Genomic DNA, 18,056 nt, shown 5'->3' with positions numbered 1-18,056 from the left:
ATATATATATATATATATATGATCTGAAGTACTGAATAAAAGTAAAGGCTGATGAGAAGATAGAGTAGAAATCAGCAAGAAATTTAATTACCTTGTACAAGGAAAGGCTCAAATGGACGATGATATTATTATAATTATGAGAGTTAGGTAGCCAGGTTGGAAGGCTCTTTATCCTATAACAATATTTATAATATATGAACTTGTGAAGAAGAATGGAGGTTAAAAGAGTAGTAGTGAAGGAAGGAAAGAAAGGAGGAGATCCATCCACCATTTACCAAGTTGAAGTCGGATTTTGGAATGTGCGGCGTGGTGCTTGCTTTTTCTGATGCCCTCTGACTTTATCCATCTGATTCATGTTTTTTTTTTTTTTTTTTGGGATCAAAAAATAGAAAAAGCAAGTCATGTTAGTTTGCTTTTCAGGGAATTAAGCCTCGTTTATTCTCTTAGTAATTCACGTATTTAATACTTAATAGTTAAATTTTGTTTAATGGGTGTCTCATCAGATCCCGCCCAATCCATACCTGTATGTGTATATATGAATATCTCATTTAGCTCATATATATATATATATTATTGGCATGGCCAATAATATATTCTTTATACATATATACTGGGCAATGGCACTCTTGTGAACAAAAGCAATTAGTGCTATTTCTTATATATTATGCATGTGTAAGTATAAATATAAATATAGTATACATCATCTAATCTTCAACTCAACTAGTGAGGGAACTTGATTCAGCGAATCCAACCAACAACAACACAAGATTATATACGAATACAACAACACAAGATTATATACGAATACGAATATATTAAGTTCTTATTCTTACTCTTGTTCTTTGTTTTCCTTGTATTTTTGTTGATGAATTTCTCACGATAATATTAAAGGCATGCATAAAGAATATTAATTGTACTAAATAGTTAATATGGTGAGAATATCCACTCAAAAAAATGGTTCCAACACACTGAATGTTGCGCGCCCACACATATGGATCAACGATTTAATATTTTATTTATTTGTTTGTTTGCGTCATCGCAAAAGGAATCGGATCCCTGGGAAGTTGCATCATCAAAATGAAATGGAGATGTCTGATCATGATCATCTTTGCACTAACTTGAAATATCATCTTATTATATTATTAATAAATCCCTTTAGATTTCTTGCAACCACCAGAAATACACAGCCATACACTTGTCCAGAAATTAAAACAAACAACAAAATTTTAGTTAAACCATACACTTGTCAAGAAACCAAGTTTTAACAACAAAATTATAGTCAACAGGTCGTTTTCTGTTATAAAATTTGTTTTCTTATATGAAAATTTAACGACCTGTCATTTTCTGTTATAAAATTTGTTCTTTTATTAAATTTTAACGACATGCCGTGCTTGACATTTAACGTCGTTTTCTAACTTGTAAACTTTTATGTCGTTTATTATAATGTGCGACGTCTTTTTTCCTGCAATTTATCACATGTGAAAAAAAAAAAAAAAAAAAAATAGCGACATGTCGTTCATTATCAGTTCTTGTCTTCCTTGTGGTTTTGCAGTAATGCAAACAATCTGCAAACAAAAGTGAGTTCAAACTTCAAGGCCGTTCAAATTAATGATTAGTGATTTTATTGCATTATTTTTTCTTATAAAAAATTTAACTTTTAATTTAAATTATTTAATTTGAATGCATAGAAACTAATTATCTGATTCGAGTTTAGAATTCGAGTTTTGTTACAGTAAAAAGCTCTCACAAACAGTCATATCTAACTTTTTTGCTACAGGAAAAAGCTCTCACATAAAATCACATCTCAACTCGAATTCTAAACTCGAATCAGCGAAATAAACGAAGCCTAAACAAACTTGCATTTTTCTAATTCTGCTTTCACTTGAAATTTGAAACATCAAAAGACGTTGTCTTATTTCAGAGTTAGATGTCGACTAATGGAAAAAAAAAAAAAAAGACTATTTTGATAAAATTGAGGTGTTTCTCCGTTTTGCTTTCCTTTCAGAACTTATTAATTGCTATATTGCCTATTGGGTTTTCTAATTTTTTTTTTTCATTTATCAAATATGAATATATACAATTTCAGATTTTCCTTACATTTAAAACACCTACAATCAAGCGCATTTTAAAAATAGTTCAACAATAATTTTTAAAGTTGTCAGTTTTTTTTTAATGAATAAATATATTTTAAAACATGAAAAGGAAATACAAACATCAACTTGTACACATAATTGTTACCATATGAAACAAGACATCTACAGACCTTTTATTTCATCAGTAAACTCAAATGAAGTTTAAGAAAAAATGGTGTATACCAAACTCTACCAACAGAAATCATTAAAAAAGATACACTAGAAATTGAGCGAAATATATGAATCTTTAATAGATGCTCTAAATTTGATGGAAAATCAGATCAACTAATATCGATAAACTCATAACATGAAGACTCTATCTTAAACTCAGCATTTTCCAACAAGCTGGTAAATAACTTACATTTTTATTTATCATAATTGGAGAATGAGAGTCAATCACACATTTACTTTTTTTTTTTTTTTTTTTTTTTTTTTTTAAACCCCCATTTTTTTTTTTTTTTTTTTTTTTTTTTTTTTTGTTATTCTAGAATGGGGTTGGATTGGTAGGCCTCGTTTAAATTTGAGATTGAAAAATGGGATTAGCAATCTTACGTCTCCTTCGGAATTGAGACTCTCATTTCTGATATTAATATTGAATTACTATATTACTCATAATTTACTTACAAATATAAATTTAAAATAATAATTAATAATAATTCAAAAATAGTTATAGTTAGTTATCTTTCATTTGCCTAATATTATAATATTAGCCTAATTGTTGATAAATTTAATACAATAAAATATGTACTTTATTTTGTTTATTAAACTTTGTAATAGATTTTAATTTTTAACACTTTTAATTTTTATGTTTTTATTTATTTCGTTTAAATTTTGATAATTTATTTTTATATTTTAAATAATTATGCAATTTATTTATTATTTCATTATGCTATTATCATAATAAATATTTTAATTATCATTAATTTTATATATTAACTACACATATTTCCGTATTTTTGTACAAGTTTATTTTGATTATGGGTGTAAAGACATGAATGAAATTTATAGTAACTCGATCATCGTCAAATATTTAGTGGTATGATTGGTTAGATAATAATTTATGATGTCTAATCAATTAAATCATACTACATGATCTCAGGATAAATACACAAAAATTAGTTAAAAAATAATTTAAATTTTGACGCATAATAAATTGAACAGTAGATTTATACTCGAGCTTTTGTCACAAATGCTCATATTTTTCTTTCTTTGAGTAGGGTTCTCATTTTCATTTTGATGAATAAAATTGGAGGAATGCAAAAGTAGAACTACAGTAGCTGAGCGGAGAAAGAGTGAAAGAGAAGCGGACACGGCAGACGTAAAGAGTAGAAGAGGGGACTGGACTGGAGGTTTGAATGGAAACTCGAAAGAAATGACCATCGCCATGTATTTAAATTAATAAAAATTAGAACTTTACAAACTAGGGGAAAAGAAAGGAAACGCTTTTGGTCGCGGATCCGAATTTCGAAGAAGAAGAAGAGGGATTAATTATTTTTTTCAGAATTATAATTATCAATTGGGGAAGTGAGCCGATGAAGGACGTAAGGAGGTTGCTGAAAGGGGTGTCTCTGATTGCCAAGGAATTCTCAAAACGCTCTTCTTCTTCTTCTTCTTCTTCTTCTTCTTATTCTCGTAATTCCCTCCTCTACAAAGCGTTGCTCTCCGCCACCGACCTCTCCGGCCTCACCAGAGGCTCCCTCCGCCGGTTCTCCAAACCTAACCCTAACCCTAATCCCATTCTTACTCCTCCATTGAATCAAAATCAACCTAAAATCGATCAACATCAGGATCAGATTCAGAATCAACCTACAGAAGATCAACATCAACAGAATGATCAACGTGATCATGATCAGAATCAACGTCAAAATGAAGAGACGATGATGAGCATTGATAAGAATGAAGGTCGGCGGAGGCCGAGAGAGAGACGAGTTCCGTCGACCCCGTTCTCGAGAGCCTTGGGGTTCGCGGGATTAGGAGCGGGACTCGCCTGGGGAACTCTTCAGGAGTCCGCCAAGAGGCTTGTTTTCGGCACTCCAATTCAAAATCCTAATAATGCTAGTAATCCCTTCTTGTCCCCCCAAAACGCAGAGCGGTTGGCTCTTGCTCTGTGCAGAATGCGCGGAGCCGCCCTGAAAATCGGGCAGATGTTGAGCATTCAGGACGAGTCTCTTGTTCCTCCTCCCATTCTGGCTGCTCTTGACATAGTTCGTCAAGGCGCCGATGCCATGCCCAGAAAGCAGCTCAATCAAGTCTTGGAATCTGAATTGGGACCTCATTGGTCCTCTTCTCTGCTTTCTTTTGGTTATCAACCAATCGCCGCCGCCAGTATTGGCCAGGTGCACCGAGCTGTTACAAAGGATGGCATGGATGTCGCCATGAAAATTCAGTACCTAGGTGTTGCAGATAGCATTGAAAGTGACATTGAGAATGTCAAGCTTCTCTTGAATTATACTAATTTAATTCCCAAAGGCCTTTACCTCGACCGAGCAATCAAGGTAGCTTTACCATTACTATTACCATTACCAGTAATGATGAACATGAACATCCCCTTGTCTTGTCAGTTGTCACTTTGTGTTTTACTCTTTCATTTGTATTTGTGTTGTTATCTTTATTAATTAGGTTGCAAAAGAAGAACTATCTCGTGAATGCGACTATGAGTTGGAGGCATCTAATCAAAAACGATTTCTCCAACTGCTATCCAACACTGACTTACAAGGTTTTTATGTCCCTGTGGTTGTGGATCATATTTCAAGTAAAAGAGTCTTAACTTCTGAGCTCATTTCAGGTATACCTTTCAAGCAATGGCTTTTTTTTTTTTTTTTTTTTTTTTTGCTTTGGTTATGAGATTTGTGTCCCGTGATCCTAACAAATAAGCTTTTTTTTTCTTTTTTAAATCGAAAGGAAGAGCTTTCAATATGCGTGATTATGATAGAAATGAATTTAAGAAATTGATTAATTACTCTTTAGAGCAACTCTCTCTTTCTGGCCGATTTATCATGTTCTTTTGGATGCCTAAAAGCTTACAAGCTGTTCTAGGAACTCAAATCCCTGTAGAAAGGCCACATTGTGATTCACTACTAATTGGGGTTTCAAATTACTACTTTTTAAACGTTTTCCAAGGAACCTGGAAGCAAACTTCGAATTCAATACCAATACACATGTATTAGTCACTGGCGTTTTAAATTACTATCAGTTTGAATAAATTGTGAAATTGAGGAGGAAACAATGTGAATAAAATAGGAGACGGTAACCCAATAAGGTGAATTGTATTTTGCATCTGCTTCTCTCAATTTTAACTAAGCATTTGTGGAAATGAGATTGGAGAAATGATATTTCTTCTATTCCTCGTTTTCAACTTCTGACGGTCGTCTTCTGGGGATTTTCCTTTTAAATTTTTTTTTTTTGAATTTTTATCTTGTTTCAATAGGTTTTGTTGTAAATTATCCAAACGGATTTTGATTCTTCATTATGTAGAGTTGAACTTCATTAATAATTACATCTTCAGTGACGATTAATTTTCTATTCATTAATAATTACATCTTTGGTGATGATTAATTTTCTATTGGTACAGGAATTCCCATTGATAAAGTGGCATTATTAAGCCAGGAAACTCGTAACTATGTGGGGAAGAAGCTGCTAGAACTCACATTGATGGAGTTATTTGTCTTTCGGTTTATGCAGGCATGTCCTGTCATTTGAAAGTTATGAGGTTCTCAAGTCGAGTCATTTTTGGTTTTTCTTAGCTTTAGCTCTCAACTTGCATTGCTTGTGTTGTGTTTGATGTGATGCAGACTGATCCTAACTGGGGTAATTTCTTGTACGATGAGTCCACTAGAACAATCAATCTGATCGACTTTGGAGCAGCTCGAGACTACCCGAAACGTTTTGTTGATGACTATTTAAGAATGGTTAAGTCTACTTGTTCTTTTACTTGCTCAATGCATAGCCCTGTCTTTTCAATTTGCTCAACATATTAAGGGTGTTAACCTCACTTACAAACCCCTGTTATATTGGATTATTTTTGTTTTAAGATTAAGCCTCCCGGCATCATGAGGTATTGAACTGCATGTCTCTTAAGAATATAACGATGCATATATAATATATTTGTTCTGCGCTAAAGTTCCAATGCATCTTTGATCAGGTTCTTGCTTGTGCAAATGGAGATAGAGACGCAGTCATTGAGATGTCTCAGAGACTTGGATTCCTCACAGGGATGGAGTCGGAGATAATGTTAGAGGCTCATGCCCAAGCCGGTTTTGTCGTTGGGTTGCCTTTCTCAAGAGCCAGTGGATATGATTTTCGGTCCACCAATATTATGCAGAGTATTTCGAACCTTGGGGCAACAATGCTGAAGCACAGGCTGACGCCGCCGCCCGATGAGGCATACAGTCTTCATCGCAAGCTTTCAGGTGCCTTTTTGGCTTGCATCAAGCTTGGGGCTGTGGTACCATGTAGGGAATTACTACTTGAAGTATACGAGCATTATCAGTTTGCTGAAGAAGGTGATGAGATGCCGTCAAGTAGCTCCATTTCTTGATAGGGTTTTTTTTCTTTCTTTTTTCTTTTCCTAAATTGGAGTTGGGTAGAAATCGAGCTTCATTGAGAATGAGATAGAATCGAGAGCTAGGGTTTAGGCCAGAGGATAAAGTTCCATTTTTCAAATGATACATTCAGTTGGTTCATTTGTTTTTTATATTTTATTCCGATGAGATTGAGTTGATTTTGGAAATTGGACAAGAGCCGTAAGGCTTGGGTGGATACCCTTGAATTTATTTAATACTATAAATAAAAGTGATCCGTTTTTGTAAGAAGATTCGTTTAATTTGATTAATTAAATTAAATGCTTCAGAGTTTAATTTTAGGGGGGAAAAAAAAGGTTAGATTGTTGTGGTGGTCTAGTGTTAGGATGGAAATGCATTTGTATTGTATGGAATGGGAACAATGAGAAAAGCAGGAAGGTAGGCGGCGGTTTTGGAATGACGCAGGAAGGTAGGCGGCAGTTGAAATGGGGGGAGAGAGAGAGAGAGAGAGAGAGAAATCAACTTTGCGAATTGTAACCCTGTCGGTGGCCACGTTAATAATTAATAACGAATGAGTTGTATTAGCATGTGATAAAATAAATACATAAGATGCACACGAATAAACACAAGAAAGGCGAGAGGTTTTTTTTTTTCTTTTTTTTTTAAATTATTTTTTACTACTTATATTAAGTGATTGCTTTCTAGTTACAAGTCCAACAAGTATACTAACATTATTTTGTGTTTAAGATTGACATTTTTGGTTTAAAATGAATGGAGTACCAAGCTTGAGATGGAAAAGGGACACCATATTCTTACAATGTTAGATTAGATTAGATTGGTTGGCGTTGTCTAATTACTGTGTTGGATGTGCGGGTGTGAATGAAGGAAGGCAAAAGAAGGAAAAAAAAAAAAAAAAAAAAAAAAAAAAAAGAAAGGCAGCTCGCTCATGAGTATGAAAAGCAATAATTAGACATTATTATATATATATATATATATGTGTGTGATGATATCTCTCTATGAGATGTCGTTTGGTTGAATAATTCACTGCTCACCACCAGTCACCAGTACCACTCGTTTCGATGGAAACAGCTGTTCGCCCACAATACTACACAATACCCATTACGTAACCCAACCATTCATTTTCATTCATGACTTTTTTTACACAATGCTACTTTCCCTTTTCCTTGATATTTTCTTTTCTTTTTTATATATTTTATTTTAAAAAAGGAAAGAGAGTAGTAAGTCTAAAAATAGAAAAAGGAGGAGATGCGTGTTTGTTGCCGCTGTTGTGGATGGTTTGGTAAAATTGGGAGCATTGGCATTACCAAACAGCGCAAAACACGCCTTCCTGCTTTTACTGTGACACTCTCACTCACTTTACACCATAAAATAAATAAATACAATACAATACAAGTAATACACATCCTCCGCATATTATTATTTATTATGGGGGAAAAGGAAAAAAGAAAAATATATATAATGCCTTTTCTAACAGCATGCGAAGACTGGAGGGCGTGCGTTACGTTTGGTTTTGAAAATAATAAAATATTGTAAAAAAAATAATCATAATAAAAACAAAAAACTAGGAAGGGGGGAACACTGGGGAAAAGAGACCAACACAGCAGAATCTCTCATAATAAAAAAGAAAAATGACAGTGAGGGAGGGAGCAGCATTGTTATTTGTTATTTCGGAATAAACACCGAGTAATAATAAATGAAAAGGAAAAATGACTAGATTTTAGATTTCTTTTTAGTATTTTGGAATAAGCACAAGTAACACTGGTACTAGTAGTCTAGTACTAATCGTGAATTCAGAAGAAGGAGAAGAAGAAGAATAAGAAGAAAGATGAAGGTGAATGTGGCGGCGATGTTTGTGATGATGGCGGCGGCGTTGGCGGTGGTGGTAGTGGCGGCTAATGATGAATCGATGGAGAATTATGAGGTAGCAGAAGCAGAAGCAGAAGCATTAGGACTTGATTCTCAGCCTCAACCTCAACCACTGATGGTCCCACTCACTCTCATCCCTTCTGCTGATTCCACCGGAGCTGGTACATTACATTCATTTTTTCATGTATTCATATATATATATATGTATATATATATGCTTTCTAGTTTCTTGAACAACTTCTTCTTCTTCTTCTTCTTCTTCTTCTTACAAGTAAAAATAAAATAAAAATAAAACCAAATGTCTATTCTGAGGTTTGTTGTAAACTGTAAAGTGTGTTTGGATGGAACACTGCCTGGGTACCATATCCACAGAGGGTACGGATCTGGAGACAACAGCTGGCTCATTCAGTTGGAGGGCGGTGGTTGGTGTAATTCCATCCGCTCCTGCGTTTATCGCAAGACTACTCGCCGCGGCTCTTCCCATTACATGGAGAAGCAGCTTCCCTTCACCGGAATTTTGAGTGACAAGCCTCAAGACAATCCAGATTTCTTTAATTGGAACAGAGTCAAGCTCCGCTATTGCGACGGCGCTTCATTCAGCGGCGACTCTCTCAATAAGGTAGCTGGATCCATATTCCATCAGCTCTTCTCTATTTCATATATAATAAATTCTTTTGTTTACTACTCTTTAATTACATAAATAAAACAAAACTCAATCAAATCAAGACATGTTTGCTTTATACTAAATTATTAAAAGGAAAATGATCCTGTTAGTATGTAAGTACTCATTCATTCAATTTCATCATCAGGATGCGCAACTTAACTTTAGAGGACAACGGATTTGGTTAGCCGCCATGGAAGACTTACTTTCCAAGGGAATGAAGAATGCGCAGCAGGTCAGGTCCTGCTTAATGATTAATATTATTTTATTTGGATTGCATTAATTTTTATTTTATTTTACTTGGATTTTCCTTTTTCATTCATCCATTCATAGTGTTTGAATTATTTGGATTAATATTATATTATAGGCTCTTCTATCTGGATGTTCTGCTGGAGGTCTTGCTTCAATACTTCATTGTGATGAGTTTAGGGACTTGTTTCCACAAACTACACGTGTCAAATGCCTTAGCGATGCTGGTTTCTTCCTCGATGCGTAATAACAAGACAACAACATTTATGCATACATATATTACTTTTTCCTTTCTTTCTTGCTACAAACTACAAACTACAAACTACAAACTACAAACTACAAACTTAACTGCTGCACGCACTTATTTCGCAGGACTGATGTATCGGGTGGCCACACCCTAAGGAATTTGTTTGCAGGTGTCGTTTCCTTGCAGGTAGTATAGAATCAAATAGACTATAGATAGTACCTCTACAGCCGTTTGTTTTCACGTATTAGTTATTGCTTGCTTCTACATAAGACGTTACATTTTGATGGTTTCGTCATCCTTCTTTATCAACTGCAGGAAGTGAATAAGAATCTACCGCAAACTTGTACCAACCACCTCGATCCCAACTCGGTTGATCTTCTCTCTCTTTTCTTGATTGCTTGATATCCAGCAATTCAGAATTTCAATAACCCTCCCCTCTCTCTTTCTCAGTGCTTCTTCCCTCAGAATTTGATTGCAAATGTCAAGACCCCTTTGTTTCTTCTAAACGCGGCTTATGATGCCTGGCAGGTAATCTCCCATTACCATTCATCTCGGACTTGGAAAGAGTCTTACACATTTCATCCAAAGTTGTGTTGGTGCTGGCTGGTCTTTATTTTTATTACTTTTATACGTTTCTGCCCACTCAAAAACTATGCATGTCATGTGTGGTGCTACTGTAGATTTATAGGACAATTGATTGTTCTCTCTCTTAGAGGTATTGTTACTCAACTGTACTTTCCTTGTATTTTGGGGTGATTGTTGAGTTCAGTTTCCAAGATGCGAGACATGAAATTTAGCCCAGCAGAGTCGCTCCCAGATTTGCCTCTTACAGAAACGGCAATTACTAGATTTTGATATATACAATTTTTTTTTTTGTGCGTTTGTTTTCAACAGCTCCAAGCGAGTTTAGCTCCTCCATCTGCTGATCCTCACGGCTCATGGCACGAATGTAAATTAAATCACGCACATTGTAATTCATCCCAAATCCAGTTTCTTCAAGGTGATTCTTATTGCCGGTTTCTTTTTATCTTTTGATTTCCTTATGCATGGCATCCGCCCCAGTATACTGTATGAACATTGAGAAACTTAAGTAATGGCTTTGCGCTTTCCTATGAAGCAGACTTCAGAGATCAAATGCTCAATGCCATTAGAGATTTTTCAGCGTCCAGTCAAAATGGTTTGTTCATAAATTCTTGTTTTGCCCACTGCCAGTCTGAGAGACAAGATACATGGTTTGCTGATGATTCTCCTCTTGTTGGAAACAAGGCACGTCCCTACTTAAGTACCTCTTGTTTTCTAATTACTGGCATCAAAGATTTCCCGATGATTCATCATATCAAACGAAACCTCTGGTACAGAAATATAATTTTGATATCGAATTGCCTTTAATTTATTTACAATTGTATTTGCAGGCAATTGCAGTGTCTGTTGGAGACTGGTACTTTGATAGAGTAGGGGTTAAAGCTATTGATTGTGCTTATCCTTGTGACACCACATGCCACAATCTTGTGTTCAAGTAAGTCGGTTCAGAATGTACGGCTCTCAATTCCTCATTCTCTCGAACTATCAATTCAGGAAACTGTAACTATCGCTTTGTCTAAATAAATTGTTCAGTGCTGGTTCCAAGGTGCTATTCGTTAAGCTATTTCAATAAATTAGTTGAACTCAGATTTTACTGTTGCATTTTTGCATATTACTTAAGGCAATAATAGGAGCTTGGCCGTCTCTTTCAAAATTCCTCTCTCCATTGCAATTTTCAGTTGGCGACCCTGTGAGCCCCTATGGTTCGCAAGGATTAAAAATAGAAGAAGGTGGAGGGATTTTAGATTGGAAATGGAGAAAGTTAAGCTGTTTGGTAGGACTTTTTTTTGTTTTTGTTTTTTTTCTGCTTGGTAGAAAGTTAACAAGAAAGTAAATTGTAATTTGATAAATAATACTTCTTTCTGTCCACTTTCACTTGCAGTACACAAAAGATAAAATATCTCTATCATACCAAACAACACAACAGGAAAAAAATAAATAAATAAAAGAAAAGAAAATTCTCTCCCTCTTAATTTCTATTTCTCACACACTCTCTCTCTCTCTCTCCATCTCTATGTCTTGCTTTCAAATCCTTCCCACTAAATATAGCGTGAAAATTAAAAGTTTGCTTTGCACTGCAGCAAGGATTCATCATCTGTGACATACTCTGACTCTCAGCCGACGAGGTTAACCTTTACCCTCCAAAATCTCTAATGTTGAAATTATTCAAGCTTCTCGGTCTCTTTCAAGTTTCTTTTCCCGTTTAGTTAGCTCTTCATTAACTTACCTTCTCTTCAATTTCAATTGCGGCTTTGCGGGAGACTGAAATTATTGTTTTACTCTGCTATGCAGCGAGGATTCCTCTTCCATGACATACTCTTCTCAGTCCACAAGGTTGACCTTCACCATCCTAAATCTGTTATTCGAACAATCCAAGCTGCGCAAATATCTCTCATTTTTGTTTTCCTCCCTAACCCCTAAGTATTATTTATAACTTTCCTTCTCTTCATTTTCAAAATTTGTGACTTGTGAGAGGCTGAAATTCAAAATTTTCCTCTGCAGCGATGTTCCGACTTTCGTGACATATTCTCACTCCACAAGGTTAACCTTTACCCGCCTAAATCTTCTACTGACCGTTGCCGTTGTCTCGACGCCTGTAATATGTTTCAATTGCATCATGTGGTTTTGGTTTTCTGTATGAGAGTTTATTCTTATAATAGGATGTGGAGAACAGAATAGACAAAGTGTCTATGCAGTAAATATGAAGTTATGCTGACCCTATTTTTGTGCCTTTTATCATTTTTGTCTCAATGCATTGCTTTAATTACAGAAATCCCACGCAGAAAACAATACAATACAAGTCACCAGTACACAGGAGCAAATCCCATGCTTCTTCATCTACTAAATTCTAATAAGCCTAGATACGGTTTAAAACTCCAGTCCTGTCCTTTATGGTATTGTTTATGTTGTATTTACATGTAGAAGAAGAAAAATCAATGACAAGTCTCGGCCAAAGAAAATTGGGTGAAGCTGATTTGCCTTCCCTTCTCCAAGATCCCGTACAGGCCAAACCCAGTCACCCTCAAATCATAGAGTACATTACATGAAAACAAACAGATCTTGGTACTATTAGAAAATAAAATATTTATCAAAAAAAGCCCATATATGTCAACTGGCCTGGCGAGATGCTGATGCGAGCGCCACCGCCTGTGCCCAAACCTTTAGGCGAGCCTTGACATCCCGGGGATCGTCACCTGAAGTTCAGTCCATCAGCTAGAGTTGGAGCAAACAAAATATACGTATATGTATATGTATATATAGAATCGACGTCGTTAATCATTGTTATTTCCATTATCAGATAAACTTATGACGAGGAAAAAAACATAATAAATGGATAAAAGAAGCTTCAGGCCTTGTTTGTTAGGAGAGAAAAGTGGAAGGTGAAATAGAGGTGGGAGAATTTTTAGGATGGATTCTAGGATTTATAGTAGTTCGGCGGGAGAGATTCAAAATCCTTGTAGAACTCCAATTTTGATCCTTGAAATTAAAAGATGAGAAAATAGAATCCAACCAAACATTGTAATTAGAGAAAGGTTTTACACTTTGGTCCCTATTTTCCTACCCCCGACTTAACTTTGCATATGAATCATCTTCATTCATTCCTAGCTAATTAATTTGTTTACGTCGTGGAGCAAATTAAAGATAAAAGAGTTGAGGTTTGAGAACCAACCTGGGCTGGAGATGCGCCAATGAACCGGGGAATTGCCGCCGCTAGTGGTGGCGGTACTGGCAGTGTCGGCGGAGAGATTATTAGGTACGGTAGGAGTATGCAACGGCAATGGTAATGGCAATGGTAATGGCGTCTCCAACTCAAATCCAAGCTCTCTACAAGCCTTGACTTCCTCCAAATCCATTCGCAGCGACCTCTTCCCCCCGTTCGGCCTCACCACCATCGGCAGTACTGAGGATGACTCACTCTGACTCTCTCCTCCTGTGCTGCTGCACTTTGAATTATGCTCATCATCATCTTCATCAATAATATCATCATCTCCTACTACTGCTGCTACTCTCTGACTTCTCTCATGAGCCGGATTGTCCTGCATCTCCATCATCAATATCGTCTCCTCCTCTCGAAACTTATTTGTGTCACGCAGCAACGTCTCCCTCGTGACCGTTCTCTTTCTCCTCCGCCTTGAACGATCAGCGGCCGCCTCGTTCTCGCTCACACACTCTTTGCCTGCATCTCCACTACGCCGCCGCCGGTGATTCCTCCCAGCTGACCCTGAAGGTCTCATCCGGCGGGGTGGCGTCGCCGGAAGAGAGTAACAGCCACCGCCTGATTCTTCATCGGAGTCAGACGTTCTAACGAGGCCCATGTGATCATGATGATGATCCAGTCCTCCTTTCTTGGTTGGTTTGAATCGGCTGTCGGACAACTCATCCTCGACGTCGCCGTCGTCACCATCAAAGTTTTCTATGGACAACCCCGACATCATGTGGTACATCCCCATGACATTGTGATCTTGGGGATCATCTTCATGGTTTGGGTTTGTTCCAGCAGCTTGTTCTTCGGGATCATCAGTTGGAGTGGTGGTGCACACGGAAAGCCTGGAGAAGTACTTATTGTGAGGATGGAATTGGCACTGGCACTGGTACTGGTGGGGTTGATAGAAATCCCCGCCCTCTATATCATCCTCATGATCAAACTCCTCTTCCTGCACAGAAGAAATACAAGATCGGACGGTCATGCTCTCATCCGAAGCCATGCTAGTCTAGTCTCTCTGTAGGTATGTATGTGTATATGATACGACCAACAGCAATTAAAAACTAGAGGTCAAGAAGAAGAAGAAGAAACAGAAGCAGGAGGGTCTATTTGTTGGCGAGTGTGGAAGTTGCGTAGGAGAGTAGCTTGGGGGAATAAATCTAGAGGACGTATATATATTTACGTGTGTGAGAGTGGCGTTTGGGCATTTGTGAATCATTCGTTTGCTCACTTGGATGATAAGGTAAAGCTTGCCAGATTATTTCGACATTTTTATTTTATTTTATTTTTATATTCTCATGCCATCTAGCTTGGCCTCTATATTTATAGCTTCGTACCTACTACTTTTAACTGCATTCAATCAATCAATCAATCAATCGTGTTGGCATTACATGTCATGTTTCTAGCCATTAATGTACTCCTCCTCACTTTATTAGTCTCTCTTTCTTTTTTTTTTTTTCCTTTTTCTTTTTTTTTTAATTATTTTAGGTCGGTCTGCAGATGCAGTAGCCCGGCCAGGTGAGCTTGAAAAGTAAGGTTCCGTTCCCTTTGTTGATTCGAGTTTAGAATTTAAATTTTTTTACAGTAAAAAGTTATCATAAATAATTATATTTAACTTTTTTACTACAGTAAAAAGCTCTCATATAAAATCACATCTCAACTCGAATTTTAAACTCAAATCAACAAAATAAACGAGACTAAAAATACTAAAAAGAAAAAAAAAGAAGAAAAAAAGTGAGAAAATGAAACAATGATAGCATATAGATATTGGAATTGGAGCAAGGTTTATCTAAATCTAAAAAGGGAAAAAGGATAAGGATGGGATATACATTTGGCCAACAAACAATAATTTCTTCTTTTCTTTCTTGTTTGATGGATGAAAACAGCCAAAGAATTAAGGCCATGCCATGTTGTCATGTGTGTGTTTGGTTTTTTCTTTTCTTTTTTTTTTCTTTTTTTAATTTTTAAAAAATAAATAATTATTTGTTTGGTTTGATCTTGAAGTTTAAATTTTGAAGGAGGTGTTCGAGTGAGATTGGGTTGAACATTAATTATTCATTTCATTTCATAGGAACACACTACTGTGCTGTGTTTGGTCAGAGAGTGCATTACGTGGATAAATCAGAATGGCCCCGACCAAACTAAAAAGACAATTAATAATTAATAAATGAATTTATATTTATAATTGTACAAACATAGGTTTGGAGGTGACGTATTTCTGAAGCGCGTTTTGAACTTTCTCACCTCTCTCTCTCTCTCTCTGCCATCTAGACATCTGTCCGCGTTTTCATTCGGACACTTTTTTTTTTTTTGGCTATGAATACACCCTCTTTTTTCTTTGTCGTCTTTCTTCCTTCTTAACAATCCATCGTCATCATAATAAAATAATAATAATAATATGAGAAAATTATTCCATACATTTATACCACCGCAATATGTTCATATTTCGATATAATCTAACGTTCAAAAACAAACTATAAAACGGAAGTAAGGATAATCACATTTTTACAACATATCTCATGAAGGTACAGTCCACCGCTTCATTTTAATCTGGGGGATATACATACCCATCAATATTCACTCATCACATAATATATATATATACATATATATATTGCCTATTTTTCTTTAAAAAAAAAAAGAAAATCTAAACTGTATATATGAATAATATACCCCCTCGCCGCCCGGTACTGCTGCTGGGTCCCCAGCCAACCGTCCGACGTGTGTATTTTCTTAACTCCAATACAAGTGTTTTATTTTTAATTAATTAATTTTTCTTGTGCTGGAACATATGACGGAACTTGTTAAATCGTTTTATTGGTCTTTCAAGTAAAAGAAAGAAGAAATATATATAAACCAGTGGCGGCGACGAACGATCGCCGACCCGGTGATTGTCTATCTCATCAATTTATAATCTCAAGCGAGAGACACATTACATGTATAGGTCTACGTGCAAGCCTGAGACGACTCCCCCAATAATATATATATATATATATATATATATAAATCAATTTATGTTGTTGAATATTGTCCCGCCATTAGTTTATTATAATAGTTTCACATTCGTATATAAAAGGCCATGACCCCGCGATAATGTTAATTATATAACAGCTGGAGATCATATTTACACTCAACAAATTAATAAATAATTAAGCAATTCGGAGAAAATTAAGTGCCTAGCTAGGACGGTGTTTCAGCTGAGCACTACTACTACATTAAAATATCATTTGCTAACGTTCGTCTTGTGTTGAATTCCTTTTCTTGTTGAGTATATAATATATCTTCCCAACAAAAAGAAAGAAAAAAAAAACAATAAATTAAATTATCATATCAAAACTGGTGGCATAATTGGTTGAGATTTTGCCTCAGGGAAGAAAGAAAATCGTCAGGATTTGACCAAATATTCTTTAAGATAGTTAATCGCATCAGTCTTGTTTGAAATAAATTAACATAAGATAAGCATATATATATATATATGCTGCATTAGTTTTATAATGTAGTAATTAAAACTTTTAATACTAATGAATCCAGATAGCTTAGTGGGGTGGAGGTCATCAAAATCTAACAACGACTGATTAGAAAGAAAAAAAAAATTCCAACAACGACCGATCGGTGGATTTTTTATTCTCTTTCATTTTATTGTTTGTTGTATCTTAAAATAAATGTTACAAACTATATCTTAATCAATATCAGAATTAGCAACCAAAACACGCAAACAAAAATTTGGTCAAAAGATAATACTGTTAAACACCTTTGAAATAAACAGAGAAAACATTAAAAATTTGATTGCGTTTTGGATAATTATTACCATTTTTTTGCAATTATTTTATCAAGTTAAATTAATAAACTATGAAAGCAATAAATAGATAGGCACGTGAAATTAGTATCGCAATTCGGTAGCCACCTACATTCGTGGGGCCGCGCCCAGACATTGAATAATCCACTAATCCTCTACGATTACAAACACCAATCGGACTTATACAAATAAAAACTCCCTCTTTAAAATTTACCATCGCCGTGTAGCCTGATTTAGCGAGCACCACTCGTCTTCAAAACTGTACAGTGAAATCCCTTCGTCTGGCAAGTTGCTCTCCCGAAAGCTTCAACTTCTTCTCCCAAAAAATAATAAATGGTTGAACTTCCTTTAACATTTCAAATCATCTTCTCCCGAAAAATGTTAATGGGAACTTCTCAAAACATTATGCCTGAAAACCTAAGAAGTGTCACGCCCCCCAAATGGGGTGGGTGACGTGGAACTCGATTTGGGATTAATAAAGCAGATTCCTAACCGGGTCCCACACTTAACTGCATAAAAATATAAATAAACGACATAATCCAGGAGCCTCTAACACATAGGGCTCCACCCCACAGGACATACAGTATCGTACATACATGCACATGTAAATAATCAATTACAATAGACATCATCCACAGTCTAGTAAATTCAATATTAAATAGGTTTACATAATTTCTCAAATTCCTTACATTTGTTCAAGAGGATAAACTCAATCCTCACTTGATCCAACAGTAGCAACTCCAGCTACCCTGCACCGCTCCTCGAGTCTCCTGGGAGGGG

At 35.8% G+C, this 18,056-nt stretch overlaps 3 protein-coding genes across 4 annotated transcripts; 2 read left to right on the top strand and 1 right to left on the bottom strand.

The window, feature by feature from the left end:
* The first annotated feature begins 3,357 nt into the window (after positions 1-3,357).
* On the top strand, positions 3,358-6,989 carry LOC21397058 (protein ABC transporter 1, mitochondrial). Its single transcript, XM_024162407.1, has 5 exons — positions 3,358-4,627; positions 4,752-4,917; positions 5,704-5,813; positions 5,924-6,040; positions 6,274-6,989. The coding sequence occupies exons 1-5, from the start codon at positions 3,665-3,667 to the stop codon at positions 6,667-6,669; spliced, it is 1,752 nt and encodes a 583-aa protein (XP_024018175.1). The 5' UTR covers positions 3,358-3,664; the 3' UTR covers positions 6,670-6,989.
* Positions 6,990-8,347: 1,358 nt separating this feature from the next.
* LOC21397057 (pectin acetylesterase 12) lies at positions 8,348-12,569 on the top strand. Of its 2 annotated transcripts, XM_024162409.1 has the most exons (13): positions 8,348-8,700; positions 8,872-9,158; positions 9,349-9,435; positions 9,568-9,692; positions 9,822-9,882; positions 10,012-10,065; positions 10,147-10,224; positions 10,591-10,696; positions 10,817-10,962; positions 11,109-11,212; positions 11,859-11,903; positions 12,070-12,198; positions 12,280-12,569. In XM_024162409.1, the coding sequence occupies exons 1-13, from the start codon at positions 8,499-8,501 to the stop codon at positions 12,416-12,418; spliced, it is 1,563 nt and encodes a 520-aa protein (XP_024018177.1). In that variant the 5' UTR covers positions 8,348-8,498; the 3' UTR covers positions 12,419-12,569. The 2 variants fall into 2 exon arrangements, with proteins under 2 accessions (XP_024018177.1, XP_024018178.1); XM_024162410.1 differs by having other exon boundaries at positions 11,109-11,229; positions 11,859-12,360.
* Positions 12,570-12,643: 74 nt separating this feature from the next.
* On the bottom strand, positions 12,644-14,734 carry LOC21397056. Its single transcript, XM_010093136.2, has 2 exons — positions 13,448-14,734; positions 12,644-12,971 (listed from the first exon to the last, which is right to left on the bottom strand). The coding sequence occupies exons 1-2, from the start codon at positions 14,481-14,483 to the stop codon at positions 12,886-12,888; spliced, it is 1,122 nt and encodes a 373-aa protein (XP_010091438.1). The 5' UTR covers positions 14,484-14,734; the 3' UTR covers positions 12,644-12,885.
* Positions 14,735-18,056: the final 3,322 nt, after the last annotated feature.

Source organism: Morus notabilis, unplaced genomic scaffold (genome assembly GCF_000414095.1).
Source record: "Morus notabilis unplaced genomic scaffold, ASM41409v2 Scaffold498, whole genome shotgun sequence".
Lineage (NCBI taxonomy): Eukaryota > Viridiplantae > Streptophyta > Magnoliopsida > Rosales > Moraceae > Morus > Morus notabilis.
This window is presented reverse-complemented; position numbering and strand designations above follow the sequence as displayed.

Excerpts from the sequence above, each read along its gene's own strand:
- LOC21397058 (XM_024162407.1), top strand. The coding sequence starts at position 3,665 with ATGAAGGACGTAAGGAGGTTGCTGAAAGGGGTGTCTCTGATTGCCAAG. Across the intron at positions 4,918-5,703 it reads AACTTCTGAGCTCATTTCAG|GAATTCCCATTGATAAAGTG; the intron begins GTATACCTTTCA and ends CTATTGGTACAG. Across the intron at positions 5,814-5,923 it reads TTGTCTTTCGGTTTATGCAG|ACTGATCCTAACTGGGGTAA; the intron begins GCATGTCCTGTC and ends GATGTGATGCAG.
- LOC21397056 (XM_010093136.2), bottom strand. The coding sequence starts at position 14,483 with ATGGCTTCGGATGAGAGCATGACCGTCCGATCTTGTATTTCTTCTGTG. Across the intron at positions 12,972-13,447 it reads TTGGCGCATCTCCAGCCCAG|GTGACGATCCCCGGGATGTC; the intron begins GTTGGTTCTCAA and ends ACTGAACTTCAG.
- LOC21397057 (XM_024162409.1), top strand. The coding sequence starts at position 8,499 with ATGAAGGTGAATGTGGCGGCGATGTTTGTGATGATGGCGGCGGCGTTG. Across the intron at positions 8,701-8,871 it reads TGCTGATTCCACCGGAGCTG|TGTGTTTGGATGGAACACTG; the intron begins GTACATTACATT and ends TAAACTGTAAAG. Across the intron at positions 10,225-10,590 it reads CGGCTTATGATGCCTGGCAG|CTCCAAGCGAGTTTAGCTCC; the intron begins GTAATCTCCCAT and ends TGTTTTCAACAG.